At 40.0% G+C, this 16,284-nt stretch overlaps 1 protein-coding gene across 2 annotated transcripts in view; it reads right to left on the minus strand.

The window, feature by feature from the left end:
* Positions 1 to 15,051, minus strand: part of itga1 (integrin, alpha 1) — a 49,894-nt gene extending 34,843 nt beyond the window's left edge. The window contains exon 1 of one of the 2 annotated variants that reach the window (XM_061800334.1): positions 14,844 to 15,051. In XM_061800334.1, coding sequence (XP_061656318.1) covers positions 14,844 to 14,889 — 46 coding nt within the window. In that variant the 5' untranslated portion in view covers positions 14,890 to 15,051. The remainder of the gene's footprint in view (positions 1 to 14,843) is intronic. The other variant, XM_061800333.1, reaches the window with a different exon arrangement.
* Between the last annotated feature and the right edge of the window lie 1,233 nt (positions 15,052 to 16,284).

The following is a 16,284-nucleotide window of genomic DNA, read 5'->3' on the forward strand; positions in this document are numbered from 1 at the left end:
CACACCCTCTAAATCCTGCATTGACAGTAAAGAATCACCTCCGAATCAGAATCAACTCATAAAAATAATGAGGATAAAGTTGTAATTTTACAAGAGGAAAAAAAAAACATCATTGTAAGGGAATAGTTTTGTAAAATATTATATAAGTATAAAATTGAAATTATATGAGAATAAACTATAAATTCTAAAATCTAAATTTGTAAAATTATGAGGATGAAAGATATTATTGATTATAAGAATGAATTAATTATGAGAAAAAAGTCAAAACTTAATAAATAAATAAATAAATAGGACCCTCTTGGTTCCATACTATAATATTTTTCTTTCAATAAAAGGGTTGGTGACATGTCTTTTATAAAATAAAAAATGTTAGAGGTGTGTCTGAGTGGTTTTTTTTTCCCCTTTCTCCAACATAAGCTAGCATCAAACATCGCAATACATGGAGGCTATTTTACTTTCCTGGCACGGCCAAGCAGGGCAGCCTGCAGCAAGATATGAGCCCTAAATATTTTTGAGATTTCCTCCTCCTCTTTATCCTGATCTTATTTATCCTTTATTCTTTTTTTTGGTATTTTCATTCTTCTCATATTGTTCCGCTCCAGCATCCACGTTTTCCGCTAAACTTCAGACAGCGTTCATATTTGTCGGTCTTGGCACGTGGCCACCGTGGAGCTTGTTTGCATGCAACCACGTGGCTACCTTCCAACCCAGTGAATTTGATGAGAGGGAAGAGCAGGTGAAATTGTGGAAAACAATACAGGTTTTTCCATTGTAGGGCTGGGAAGGCAACGACTTGCAGTGCATGCCAGAAAGTGTTGGCATCAGAATAAAGCTGAAAAGTAGGCAGCTTTATGTGCACTCAAAAGGTGTCTGAATGTTCAGAATGCCTTTCCTATTAACATCACGTTAACGCGGTATCTAAACAGGGTCATCGAAATAACTCCCTGATGGCGCGTAGCTGTAGGCTGCACCTGAGTACAACTACAATAATAAACATACTGATCAGCCCCTTGCCAAAATGCTATCATGGTAATGTTATTCACTGTACGGGTTTTACCTTTGGCATGATAACGGTAGTTTTGTCGTTAAGTTTGCTGCAAACTTGACCAAAAGTCGCTTGAGTTACTTAGTAAAGCAAAGAATAAAGTCATAATTTTACGTGAATAAAGTTGTCATATTCTGAGAAAAAAAAGTTGTAATATCACAATTAAAAGAGTTATAATATTGTGAGGGGGGGAAAAGTTGTAAGTCTACTGAAGAAAAGCAATAACTACAAAGATAGTATAAAGTCATAATTTCGCTAGAATACATTTTTAGTTTTGGAAGAATAATTACAAGGATTGTGTTGTAATACTTGGATAAAAAGTTGTAATATTTTGAGAATAAATTTGGAATTTCAAGAGAATATTGTGAGTATGAAGTTGTAATATTACAATAAAAAGTGTAACATAATGACAAAACAAGTTGCAATTTTACAGGAAATCATAACTTTTTTAATGAGAATAACATATTATTATGAGAAGAATTTTACGAGAAGTACGAATTTTATGAGAATAAAGTCATAACATTACGAAGATATAGGTGGAATTTACAACTGTCAAGTCAAAATATTATGTGGAAAAACATCATAGAATGACAAAAGAATTACAATAAATAAGGAGTAATTTTATGAAAACTAATCTGCTTTATACGAGAAAGAAGGTGCATTTTATGAGAATAAAGTTGGAATATTATGAGGCTCAAGTTTTCATAGAATGAGAAAAAAGTTGTAATATTAGGTGAAAATTTGCTAAATTACAAGGAAAAAAATAGTAATTTATGAGAATCAAGTCGGAAATTTGTTTTTAATATTACGAGAACACTGTCAGAATTTTACTAGAATAAAGTGAGAATTTTATTGAGAATAAAATTGAAACAAAAAGTGAAATTTTATAATAGTAAAGTCAGAATATGATGCAAATTATGTTGTCATAGTAAGAGGGAAAAAATTGATAATCTATAAGAAAAAGGTGGTGATTTTACAACAATAACATCATAACATTAAATGAATGAAGGTGGAATTTTACGAGAATAGAGTTGGAATATAGCGAGAATGAAATTAGATTAGTATTTGTAGTAGTAAAAAGTTGCAATATTACCAGAAAAAAAAATACTACAAAAATTAGGACCTCTCTTGTAAACTTGTGCTGTTGTTAGAATGTATTACCTAATTTTTTCACCTTCAATCACAGGACCATCCACCTTCTCCCCCCCCTGAGGACTATCATCCATTTTCCTGCTATTCCTCCCATTTATCTCTGTCCATCCATGCTTTCATCTTTTCCCTCCCTCGTTCATTGAGCGTTGGTGTCACATTCCACTTTGTGCAACTTCCAGATGTATTCCCTCCACTGGAGGACAAAACATGCGACCGGCTAAAACCCACGCATGACATCAGCAGCAGCAGCCTAAACACTCCATCCCATCCCAGAGTTTTGTACCCCAACCCCCCCACCCAAAATTCCCCTTTTCATAACGACTGCTGTTAAATAGGCTGATGGCGATACTTTCAACGTACACAGAGGAGCTGAAATCATCGGGGCTGGGGGTGGGAGATTTGTGTGCGTGTGTGTGGGGTGGGGGCCTTAAACTAAAAATACACACACACACACACACACACACACCCCAGGGTCACTCGATGCCCTTCCTGACAGAATCAATAAGCAACACACATGAAGATTTGCAGCAAGCGAAGTGGCTAAACTCACACTTCTTACAACACTGCAAGTTTGTTGTGGGGGAAAAAGGGAGAATATAAGCTCACACCATCAAAGCTGTGTAATGACTACATACAACAGACACAATAATAATGAGGCTCTCATTGCAAATAGTAGGCTTTGTATCACTTACATCTTACACTATAAGTCCCGTTCTATCATTAAACATCACCAAGGGAACCAGATTTTAGTTAATGAGGTGATGTTAAACTATCATTTATGCTTTCTTTTTTTTTGGGGACAAAGACCCACAAGTGGAACCAGATGATGTCTTCCATCTAACTATCAAATCATGATAATAATGGCAATTTTATAACGTAAAATACTATTTCCAAAAACATATGTAAATGTTGGGAAAGCAACAAAAATAACAATAAAAAATCCAGTTCATGTTCTAACCACCATGTCATCAACAGGCAGCATACACAGAGAGTCTACTAACATGTTTTACACAATGCTCATGAGGGTAGTTGTAACATTAATTTTGGTCACCAGCAGAGGGTGATATTGGCCAAAATGGCGGCCCCCTGAGACTGATTGAGATTGATGAAGGGTTGTGTTTAATTTTCATTCTTATTAATTATGAGTAAAATACGGTAATTTATGAGAAAATTGTGAGAATATCTCAATAATAAACTCATGCTTTAGTGAGGACAAAGTAGAATGACGTGATGATTTGAGGGGGGAAACAAATTCAATTGAATTTATTATACTACTAATTTTGTGAGAAAAAAAGTTGCAATACTACAAGAGTTATTGATCTCTAGCTCCTTTATCCCCTAACACTACAACTTTACGTACTTAATTTACAACATTTTTCCCCTTCCAGTGAGGCCCTGATACAGCTCGGTACTTAGAACAGTGCCTGTATAAAGCCTACACATAAATCCATTGACAAAGTGTCCAAACCTTTCCATTTACAAAACGTCCATGTTTAAACTGATGATGTGAACCGCTAACATGACAACATCATGACAAAAAAGTAGCCAGTGACATACATAACAACTTCACTAAAGTTCTCTCCTTTTCACATACAGCTTTTGTTTTTCTCTTCTCCTGTCACAAAGGTTAATGTGAACACGTTGCCCCAGGCAGACGCAGCCCCTGCCATGATATCACTTTGATGGATGGCTCTGGCCTGCTGTTGGCCTGGGAGAGTGGGGGGAAGGCGGGTGTGGGGTGTGTGTGGATGGTTGGACAGACCTGATGCACAGATGAAGCACGCACACACACACACACACACACACACACACACACACACACACACACATGCATCAGAAAGTTCAGGTAGTGTGTGCTCTTAAATATCATTTTTCCTCAAACAAAGCGAAGAGTTAACTATTGTTAACCAAAACAGCAGCACCTCCCGAAGCACATAAACGGTCTCTCATGCTGTAATATTTAAGAGAACCCTACATTGGGGAGCAAGTATTTAGGCACAATTAGTGTTCTGGTAGACTCTGATGTACTGGGAAATTCACCAACTGTCAAGTCCATTAGAACTCTGTTGCTAACCAAAACAGCAGCACCTAGAGAGACACCTATCATGTTGTATTTTATTATAGTATGTCTTATTCCATTCCAGTTGACTCTCACGTTTCTGTGTTTATGTTCCAGTAAGGTACTGGGTTACTAACCAAAACAGCAGCACCAAAGAATGCAAAATATTCTCTGAGATGAGTCGTTCTGGATTTTGTAATATTAAAGAAGATGGAGATGTTTTTCGCAACAAATGACCTACTTGTAGTTTTTCACGCAATGTGGTCGCTCCACAATGTTGTGTGTACGTCCATGTTTATGTTGCGGGCTGCAACGCCGTTGCTTACCAAAAAAGCAGAACCTACCAAAGCACCGAAACTGTCTCTAAGATTAAGCCTACCACATGTTGGAGTATTAGGGTTAGGGTTAGGGTTGGGGTTGGGGTTAGGGTTAGGGTTAGGGTTAGTGTTAGCTATGTAACTTGTTTGTGCCATGTCCACCTCATTTCTTGCTGTTGTAATTTCCATTTTGATACTGGGAAGGTTTAGAACAGTCTCACCGACCAATCAAATTGTAGAATCTTATCACATATTGTAGTGTTGGAGTAGATGATTTTAGATTACGTGGGGACGACGATTAGAATTACATTTCGACACTGACTTGACGTGGTCACTCCACGATGTTGTGTGCAAACATGTTTATGTGCATATGCCACTTATGCGTTCCGCCCAGTCTGTCTCAATTCTCCGCATTTCTTCTGCACTAAATTAAAAGCGAGAATAAAAGGTGCGGTTCAAACACGAACACTGGAACCAACTGCGAGAATTGAATGACCTCCCACCGCGCTGCACTTTACGAGCCCACCACCACCACTCAGTTAAATGCAAGTCAACCTCACCCAGCCTATAAAGCAGGGCGAACCTGGAGAAACTTCGGCGTGCCTCACAAGAGCGTCCAAGTGAACGTGAATTTTTTTATCTGTGTCTGTTTTGTAATTGACTGATGACCAGTCCTGAATGTATCCCACTTCTCTCACCAAAAAGTCATCTTAGGTTAATTAAAGACTCTAAAATGCCCATAGTTGTGAATGTGATTGTGAATTCTTGTTTGTTATATTCAGTATGTGCCCCTGCATTGTTTCCTACGGGGAAAAATGTTCATAATCTGAGCAAATTGCGTTCGACTTTTGACTGAATTTAAAAAGAGTCTTTCACTATGGAGTTGATCCAGTTGAGTTCAAGGGGCCCGACATAAAAGCTCTGGGTCCACATTGGAACCTTATGGGTTCAGCGTGAGTCTGCCTGTGTGTGGCATGACCTTGCTGTGAAGGTTAAAACCGATGGAAGCTCACACAACGTGATGTCGCACCTTCACGGGTGTTTTGCTTGTCTGAAGCTTGCTTTGAGGGGTATCGCTTTCCCAACCAAAGTGTGTGTGTGTGTGTGTGTGGGTGCGTGTGTGTGTGTGTGTGTGGGTGGGTGTGTGTGTGTTGTTGTTGAATGGATTAGCACTGAAGGTCTTGTGCGAGTCTGTGTTTGCTTTTGGGCTCAGAGGCCACTTAGATGAAGATTAGGTTCTTCAAGCAAACACTTCACGGAGATAATAACAGGGATTAATGGTGGCCAAGTGTCAGTCAGTAGTCATTGATAGTGTAGTGGTTGACTCGCAGGTGTTCAGTTCCCACTCGGTGACAGTGTGAATGTGTCTGTCAATATACTGGTGTGCCCTGTGATTGAGTGGCAACCAGTCCCGGGTGTGTCTGCCTTTCCCCCTAAAGTCAGCAGGGATAGGCTCCAACTCCCTACGATCCTGAACAGGATGATCGGCATAGAAAATGACTCAATTAAACCAAAACCGCATCTGAGTCACTTAGTCAAACGGATACGATGAAAAGCCAGTCTTTATACACAACAAAGGAATGTGCCAACTAGTTTTATTTAAAGGAAAATATTAAACCTAACCCCGAGCTCTAATCATACTCCTAACCCTGACACTAACCATAGTCCCTTATTCCTCACCTTACTCCAAACCCAACCCTAAACATAGCCGCTTCCACGAACCCTATTCTAACACTTAACCCCCGTAATCCTACTTCTAAAACCAACTTTACCCTACTTCTACTACCAAGACCTATCCTACTCCAAAATCTAAACCTAACCCTACTCCTAATCCAACGCGAACCCCAATTTTAACCAAACTCCGAACACTTAGGCCCCAACTCTTCCCTAACCCTAAAACTATTACTAAACCTAACACTCCTAACCAAACACTTAACCCTCCTACTCCTAACCAATAAACCTATCCCAAAAACCATCGGAGTAGTCCTAGGCCTGACCCAATCTTAACACCTAACTCTATTCCAAACTAAAACCAAACTAACCTAACCTAAAACTCCCCTTAACTCTAAAAAATGAGGGAGATGTTGTATTCCTAAAAAGTATTTATGTACAATATATAATTTATTAATGTAAGCGACTGCACAGTGTGAACATTAAGACTGCACTTAAATATAGGAAGAGAAAAAAAACTACATAAAGGTTAAGTTAAAATGAATTGCACATAAATGTTAAATGAACATTGTAAAAAAACAAGTAGTTTTGCATTTATTTTACTGCACTTAAAAGTTAAATATGAATGAACTATAATTACAAATGTACTTAATTTAATTTGCATAAAAAGAAAAAAAATATGTACTGGATTATATTTTTTAAAACAGGTTGCGTGCATAGCTACAATCCTTATTTTAATATGTTTAAGGGTACTGCATGATTTAAATGCGAATTTTGTTTCGCGTACCACTAGAGAGCCCGTGGTACTCGTACCACGAGTTTGAGAATCACTATCCGAAAAACCCCTCTAACGCTGTTCCTAACCGTATTCCAAAGCCTAACCCGTCCCCAACCTCCTTCAACTGATGTTACAAAACACGTTATTGGCGTTAGAATGTGTCATGGTTCCAATCAGCAAGGTATGAAATCAGGTTACGCGGGCATCTGCTGTGGTTTGACAATCTTGCAGGCGAATCTGAAAAAACGGAGCTTTTTCCGAGAAATATAGTTCAACTTCCTGCCTGCATACATGTTTGCAGGATGTACACTTTTCCTGTCTTGGGCTGGTGGGGCATCATGTGACTTTTACATGCTGCCTTGATTGCACAGCCAGTGATCAAATCATCGCCACATGCTGACATAATATATCTGTCAATGACACAAACATTTCATACGACAGTTGACTGCAGATTTTTCTATGTCTAAAAAAATGACATCATCAATGTTTGCACCCCGTATTCACCTTTGTGAACTCAACCCTGTCCAACAACAATAAACCATGTCTGATGGTCTCTGTCAAGCCTTGACAATCTTTTATACACTGCAGTGGAACCTCTAAAGCCCTGACAGTCAAACAACTCTGAGTTCAAATGTCCCGGTCAGTCAAATCTCGTGAGACCAGCTGAAGGAATGTACTTTACTTTTTCTCAGATTTTTTTTTCTCTGATGCCACCACAGAATGCTAGTTTGAGAATCACACCTGTGCTCATAAACTTGGAAGTACAAAACTGTACAAAAAGGGGTTCTAGTAGTGTAGATTAGCCCCTAATTCAATAATTGGTTTAGAAGTGTGTTTTGTCCATGAGCGCACTTTAGGTCCAACGCCTCTTTTTGGAGTACTTTTTAAACCTGGTGAAATAAAATAAAGTGTATGTCTTGTTTGTTGGCAGCAGTTGGACTTGTTTACTGAAGAGGAAAAGAGGCAGCGCTCCACCACAATCATCTTCGTACCTATACACCTACTGAACAAATTTTGTTGACGACTGCCAGTTGTAACGACTGAAGTGAAACCACAATCTTCAAGTTTCAGTTCCTCCACATGTGGCGGTTGTGATGCAAGTCCATTTATTGTATGAAGTAGTAGTTAGCTGAAATATAGCCATAGCTTGGGGGTCAGAGCAATATTTTGCAATGAATTATTATGTTGTATTATTCTTTAAAAGTGCATACCTACATATGGGGAACAGTGTGCCAATAAAACAAACATAATAAACCAATGACTCCTCTCTACTTTAGCCTTGACCAAATTAAAAGCTCTGATAGTGTATAATAGTGACATATTGTATCATAACATAAATCTCACATCCTTGCATGAATAGTCTTTTTTTTTAAGTTATATTTTTTCAAGAATATAGTCCTATTTTTGATAATATAGGCATCTTTTCCATTTGTAATTGCATAATATCACAAGAATAAAGTTGTAAATGCGAAAGTCACCTAAGACATTATGTTGTGACTTTATCTTGGAAAAATATGACTTTATTTTCATCTGATTACAGGTTTTTATCCCAGCAAAATATGTCTTTATTCATGTAAAGACTACAAATGTTTTTCTTGAAAAAACACAATGTTATCCATATTACAACTTTTTTTCTCAAAAAAAAGAAGGAATTTGTATTCATAACATTTTCTAGAAAACAGGTGAAAATCCTGTACCATTTATACCCATGGTAGCTATGTTAATTTGGCATTAGGATTATGAGAGGGTCCCATGGATGGCCTGAAAAGTCTGAGAACCCCTGGTATAAAGCACCTCAGAGGAACTATTGATAATACATAACAACAAACATTTATTGAGTCTGATTCCTTCATACATTTACCAAAGCCTCTAACAGGAAAAAGGTTCCCCGCCCTTGATTTACGGGCTTGTTTCCTTGTATTCACGCCCTTTCTATCCTCTGAAAACTAAAAAGAAACACACTGCTAGAAGAATACAAGCATAATCTGTCACGTACGTGGTTAGGGCGAAGGCGAGGAACGCAAGGCAAGAACACGGTGGACCCAATTGCAGGGAAGCAGGGAGGCAAGGCAGGAGTGCGGGAATCTCAAAATAATAATATTTAATCACAATGATAAAAACAACTGTCGTTGTCACATGTCTTGCCATGTCATAGTCGCCAGTTGTTTTTATCATTGTGATTAAATATTATTATTTTGAGATTCCCGCACTCCTGCCTTGCCTCCCTGCTTCCCTGCAATTGGGTCCACCGTGTTCTTGCCTTGCATTCCTCGCCTTCGCCCTAACCACGTACGTGACAGAATGAACCGACCAGAACAGGACCCAGCGGGAAGAACATGGCGTCACCCTACTGTCATGGTCTGTGTTTTGGTTTGGGTTGTGTTTAGTTTTGTTCCATGTTTTCCTGTGTTCCATGTTTGTCGTGTGCTCATTAGGTTGTTGTGTCCACCTGTTCTCGTCTACTTTGTGTCGACCAATCAGATATGCTCGTCCAGCGGCCGCCAGTGTACAGATATGAAACACTCATCAGGCCCTCTAACATGAGGTATGACTTGATGTGGTTTGCTGCAACTTTATTTTTGACATTGGTAGAAATGAATGAGCTGCAACACTTGAAACTATGTAGTCTTTTTTTTTTTTTCCCAGAAAATAACTTTTTTTTTTTTTTCAGAAAAACTTTTTCAGAAAAAAAAAAAGTTATTTGGTGTTGTAGTTTTTCATAGTTTCAAGTGTTGCAGCTCATTCATTTCTACCAATGTCAAAAATAAAGTTGCAGCAAACCACATCAAGTCATACCTCATATTAGAGGGCCTGATGAGTGTTTCATATCTGTACACTGGCGGCCGCTGGACGAGCATATCTGATTGGTCGACACAAAGTAGACGAGAACAGGTGGACACAACAACCTAATGAGCACACGACAAACATGGAACACAGGAAAACATGGAACAAAACTAAACACAACCCAAACCAAAACACAGACCATGACATAAACAAAGACATTGTGTTATTTAGCTATATAACACAGCTACAAAACCTCAAGAAATGAACACTAAAGTAAGGCTGACTATGCAACAGGTTTATTCACACATGTTCTTAAAAGGACACACTCATAAGTCACTTTTGTGTGCTTTCAGGAAGTATTGATGGCCATTAACGGGGTCGGAATATTGACTAACTATCAGCAGACGACATGAAGCGCCCACTTGGTCTCACATGACCAAACATTAATCATTAAAAGACCGACAACGACTGTGGCTGTAAATTATTTAAGCCGTTTGCACAATCCCGAGTACCGTTGATGAGGTGAGATGATTTTAGCATACATCCTGTGAAAACCCGCACCTCCACGCCATCAAGGTAGAAGCACTTTTATTTAGAACAAGAGGTGTTACCTACAAAGTGTAGTTGATGCGTTGTCACCTATAAGGGTGTTAATGCATACATTCGTTAAAAAGATCATTAGGGTTTAGGGGCTTAACCGATTAGTCGATTAGTCAAAGAGTCAACTTTCCTTCTCGGCATCACATTGTAGTCAACTACAAAAAATATTTTGTTGTTCAACCCCTAATATGCATAAGGTTTGGGTTAGTGGTTAGAGCTGGTGATTAGATTTACGGTTAGCATTAGGGTTGGGGTCAGGGGTTATGTTTATGGTTAGGATTAGAGGTATGGTTAGGTTTAGGAGTAGGGTTAAGAGTAGGATTAGGGGTAGAATTAAGGGTTTGGTTAGGAATAGCGTTAGTGGTAGCAAGTGGAAGAAGAATTAAAAGTTCAGATGGTTTGTTGTGCATGCAGGATGTAAGCGAAAGGTCTCTGACTCTGCTGGATTTCCTCAGAGTGTCACAGTGATGAAGGCAAGAGGGGAAAGCACAATGATTTTAAAATCAACCAATCCCAATTTCCTGTGCTTGCTCGCGTCTCAGATTTGGAAATTTGTCTCTTTCTTGAGTTTTTGTCGGCGTGATTGTTTTGTTTTCAACGTCAAGAGACTTTAGAGGCTCTCCACTGAATTTATGAGCCGGGTCAAAATGAGATGTGAACCGTAACATCACAGTGATTAGCTAGCTTTGGGTGTGTGAACTATACAACATCGTCATTTGAAAGCAGATACCACATGTTGGCAGTTTGGACCTGAAGAAACACTAACATTTGAAATCATTTGATATTAGACGTTTTAAAAAGCAACTCAAATCGGTGAAAACAGTTTTCAGTGTAGGCATCCGCCAGTACATCAACAATGGTGGCAGATCATAGCGTCACCCCAAGCAAACTGTACGTTTACTGCAGACACATTATTTACATATGACCAAATACTCTTTTGGGAATGTGGGGGGAAGCTGGAGTACCCGGAGAAAACTCACGCAAGCTCGGGGAGGATTTACACATGTATGTACATGCACTGCGGCAAAGACTCCGTAATGTCCACCAAACACACAGGCTAAACTTAGCTCCTCCATGACATTTAAAGCTTGTCTCTAAGTCAAGATGAATCACTTCAACATAGTTCCTTGACACCAATGTATTACTTTCCGATTGGACTGCTTTTGGCGCCATCTTTTGGCATCTTATGGTATTTCAGAAATGTTTTCAATGAATTTTGTGACTAGTGAACCGCAAATATGCGAGGGCCCACTGTACATTGTGTACAATGGCGTAGACTTCATTTTTGAGGGATTGAACTGACGAGCACTGATGGTGTAGTGGCACAAACGCTTGTCTTCGGTGCAGGCAACGTGGGCTCGTTCAGCCCGCCACTCAGTGACGTTGTGAATATGAGAGTGTCAAAATCTGTCAAAATGACTGCCGACCAGTTCAGGGTGTAGTCTACCTTTTGCTGGTAGTCAGCTGGGATATGCCCTAGCTCCCCACGAACCTGAACAGGTTAAGCAGTACAGAAAACTGATGGATGGATAATGTACTGACAAGCTTGAGCCCGAGCCTGCATTTAGCTTGCTTCGCTTCCCCTTCATAATAATGTGTGACTTGTACAGGTGCCTCGAGCACATCCTTTCACCATATTTATCTTACATCCGTATTTGACACACACACAAAAAAACAAATCACAAAAAGCATCATTGACTCCATGGTGCTTACAAGCTCGTTACAAGTTCTGCGACTCCGCTCTAACACAAGCTGATTGAAGCCAGGTGCCTCGCTCCCTTTATTCACGTCCAAACTCAAAACACCTGCAACCCCAGCGTCTCTGTTAGGAATTTGCGGAGATTAAATGCTTGCCACTACACTGACCTCTAGGGGGGGCGCCGAGGGTGGGGGTGGTGTGGCTATCTGGTGTAGCGCCGCATGGGATAACTTGTAGCATCTAACGCAGGTGAGGTCACAGCGGAGCAGCCTTTAGTGCACGCCAGCGGCTCTAAGTACAACCAGATGTATTCGTGAACAATCAGCGTGAAGGTGCACAGACGGAACTAAGGTCACAGAGTGGGGAGGGTTACGAGTCGAGTCGGTGCAGTGACGGGGTGGAGGGGGACGGGGGCGGAAAGTAATTATTTGCTGCGTGAGCTTCCACACAGAACAGTATTTTGTTTTCATCCTAATGAGCATCACAAGTTTGTGTAATGTGCACAAGCGAAGCAATTTGATATTAAAGATGGACGTGATTGTTTTGTTTGGTGATCATCATCATCATCTTCATGGGAGGGGGTTGATGTCCAATATACTTCAATATTCGGCCCCCAAGCTTGACCTACTTGGACAACAACCAAAGGATATCCCCAAAACGTGCATTCTCTTACAGATTTTATTTAACTGGAAAAAATGCTCAATTGGGGCAGCACGGTGGGGAGTGGTTAGCATGGCTGCCTCTAGATTCTGAAGTTTGGGTTCAAATGTCAGCTAATCTTTGGTTAATTAAAGACTTCAAATTGTCCATATGTGTGAATATGGGTGGTGAATGCTTGCTTGTCTGCACTGTGATTGGCTGGTGACCAGTCCAGGGTGTATCCCGCTTCTCGCCAAAAGTCATCTAAAAACTCATCAAATGGACTTGCCGCTCACTTAAGTGAGAAACATGTTCTATAGGGTTTAGATCAGGCCACTGACTTGGTCAAGGAAGCAAGGATCTCAGAGATAGATGAAATAATGCTCTTACTCCCCGTTCAACTTCCACACAGGAAGGTCGAAGCTGAGATTCAAACCCAGATCCTCAGAAAATGTCCTTGCGGAAAACATGATATTACTGATTTTACATGGTGAGTGATGTGTGCAGAGACACCAGAGTGAGTCAGACATCATGACGCCGCAAAAACGTTCGCACAGCAACGGCAAAAACACTTTTTTTTTCCAGTGGAGTCTAAACCCTCCACTGTAACGCATGCACTAACATAACTTGACCGTAACTGTAACTGCACTGGGAGAAGAAAAAGAAAATTCTAATGTTGTATTGGCCTGGCCAGAACCCAGACCTAAGTGATTTTGGGAGACCAAATGAATGTTTTTCTGTGGATTTTAGTTTTTATTTTTTGCACAGGGATAGCAATTTAAGAACCCAAACCTAAAAACAATTGAAAAATACGTATGTTGACCAACACAGAAGAAATGGTACGTTAGAAACACCCTCGCAATGTACAGGTAACAGACTCGATAGATTGTTGTCATTCAAGCTAAAGTGTGCACAGCAGCTTCTTTACATTTTGGATGTATATACAACATTTTTACACCTAACAGATTTGTTTATTTTTCAATTAAATTATTATACAGTGGTACCTCGACTAATAACATCCGCAACTCAGTTGGTAGCTAGACTATTTCAAGTTACCAATAGTCACTTTTTTTTTTTTAGACAAAATTTTTGTTACGAATAAGCTGCAGAGTGAACTGTAAAAAAAAAACGGAGCCATTAAGGTTTGTAATGCCCTCACATGTGGGCAAGGAGAGCACTTGAACGGGACAAACAGCCAAACAAATACAAAATGAGAACTCTCGCAGGGAGCTGTGTAGACGCAGATGCTCACACTGAACTAACCAGCCAACCCAACTTCAGCTCCTGACGGCACGCACTAGATGACGCCCCTTAAAGGTACACATCCAACACACTGATACTACGGAACGTACAGTAACTACACTTTATAAAACCTTCTTTACCTTCTCTTTTATTTTTATAAATAGTTAATAGTTGACTAGTTAACTAGCCGCCAACTGGCTAGGGGTTTATTGCTTAACGTGTCCATGGGTGTCTATCTTCTTTTTGCACGTGTGACAGTTTATGTTAAAATGCCGATCTGCAATGTAATAAATTGCGTGATTGGAAGTGGTTGATATGACACAAAGGTTGAGGTGCCTAGACCTAAATTCAATTGAAAAAAACATCGGCGGGGGTGACCCTAAGTGGGACGTGCATGAGAGACACCCTCGCAATCGGAAATATTTGGAGCGTGCCTGTAAAGAACATGTACCATGCTGACAGACTCACACTAGATTATTGTGCATGTTTTTTATTTTTTAGACATATTTGTCTGTTTTTCAATTCACTCGTTTAAGTAATAATTAATATTATTTTGGGGGGGAAAAAGTTTTAATGCTATATGATGGTCTATTTTATTTTTCATCATTAGAAAAAGCATCTATTTTCTACATAATCACAACTTCACCCCAGTGACAAGGCATATACTTTTATGGGAAACAAGAAAAGTTAGTCTTTTTGCCCTTGGACTACCTAATGACACAATATAGTGTTACACTACGGGTGACAACGTGGATGCTGTCAGACGCCACTGATATGCGGTCTAGTGACCTCAGCGCTCCTGGAAAAAGGACGCCTGGTAGCAATTATTTTATTAAGTGCTGTAATAATGAACTCACCAGTGAGCGCAGCTGTCGCGAGATGGCAATTTGTAGTCCCCGGCATCTTGGCTCTGTCATAAAATGGACGTTTAGTTATTGTTCTGCTGAAATGAGTGACATGGATGACAGAATGTCTCAACGCGCATGACTCCACCCCCCACCCCCCCACCGTCCGCCCCAAAAAGACTGAAAATGTCCAGTGTGACGAGGTCTAGTCCATAGCGCATCCGCCTGTGCTCTGAGGGACTTGAACACTGCAGCAGCCTGAGGAGGAAGGAGAGGAGGAAGGAGGAGGAGGGAAGTTCCCTCATGAGCGGGACCCTACTCGGTGGGCTTGGTCTGAGCATGGGAAATTCTTACTAGTGCCAGGAAGCGAACATTTACACTACAATTCTGTCTGTTTAAGGGACAGCTGAGCCTAAAGCGCTTCAATAGCATTACAACAACATACAGAGGGTGGCATGTAAATGTATACAGTGGAACCTCCAAGATTCAATACCAAACAGATTTTCCTGTAGGAAATAATGAAAACGGAATTTTTCTGTTGCAGGGTGAAATTGTGGCCCTCATAAAACCTGCATGAACTACACAAAGTTCATTTGGAGTAACATTTGAGCAAGTGTAAGAATATCAGAATTGTCCACATAATGTAAATAATCTGTTCCAGAGTCAAACTGTGGCCATAGTAAAAACCTGTAATAACTACTCAGGTAACATTTTAACATTTTTAACAAAGGTACAAGTGTAGAAAGATGTTAACTTCTGGAGGGAAAAAAAACAAAAAACATCACACGTCAGAATTTTTACCAAAATGGAAATAATCTGTGCCAGGGACAAAATGTGGCCATCATAGAACCAGCAAGGCTTAGGTCACATTTTAAAATTCTTAACGGCCATGCAAGTGTAACAAAAATGTAACTACTGTAAGATTAAAATATTAAAATGTTAAAATGTTACTCAAAATATTGCCTGTACAAGTAATAAACGAAGAGTTCAAACCCAAAAGCTGTCAAGCGCCATTTTGAAAACTACAAAATTAAACAACTATTACGTAAAACCTTTGAAAAATGTTGTTGTTGCTATACCACTATCTCCATTTAAGCCAGTCACCAGCCCGTATGTAATTATGTCATCGTCACTTGTAGCGTCTTAATTGCCCTCATATATATATATATATCCATCCATCCATTTTCTGAGCTGCTTCTCCTCACTAGGGTCGCGGGCATGCTGGAGCCTATCCCAGCTGTTATCGGGCAGGAGGCGAGGTACACCCTGAACTGGTTGCCAGCCAATCGCAGGGCACATAGAAACAAATAACCATTCGCACTCACAGTCATGCCTACGGGCAATTTAGAGTCTCCAATTCATGCATGTTTTTGGGATGTGGGAGGAAACCGGAGTGCCCGGAGAAAACCCACGCAGGCACGGGGAGAACATGCAAACTCCACACAGGCGGGGC

This window comes from Phyllopteryx taeniolatus, chromosome 15, assembly GCF_024500385.1.
Source record: "Phyllopteryx taeniolatus isolate TA_2022b chromosome 15, UOR_Ptae_1.2, whole genome shotgun sequence".
NCBI classification, from domain to species: Eukaryota; Metazoa; Chordata; class Actinopteri; order Syngnathiformes; family Syngnathidae; genus Phyllopteryx; species Phyllopteryx taeniolatus.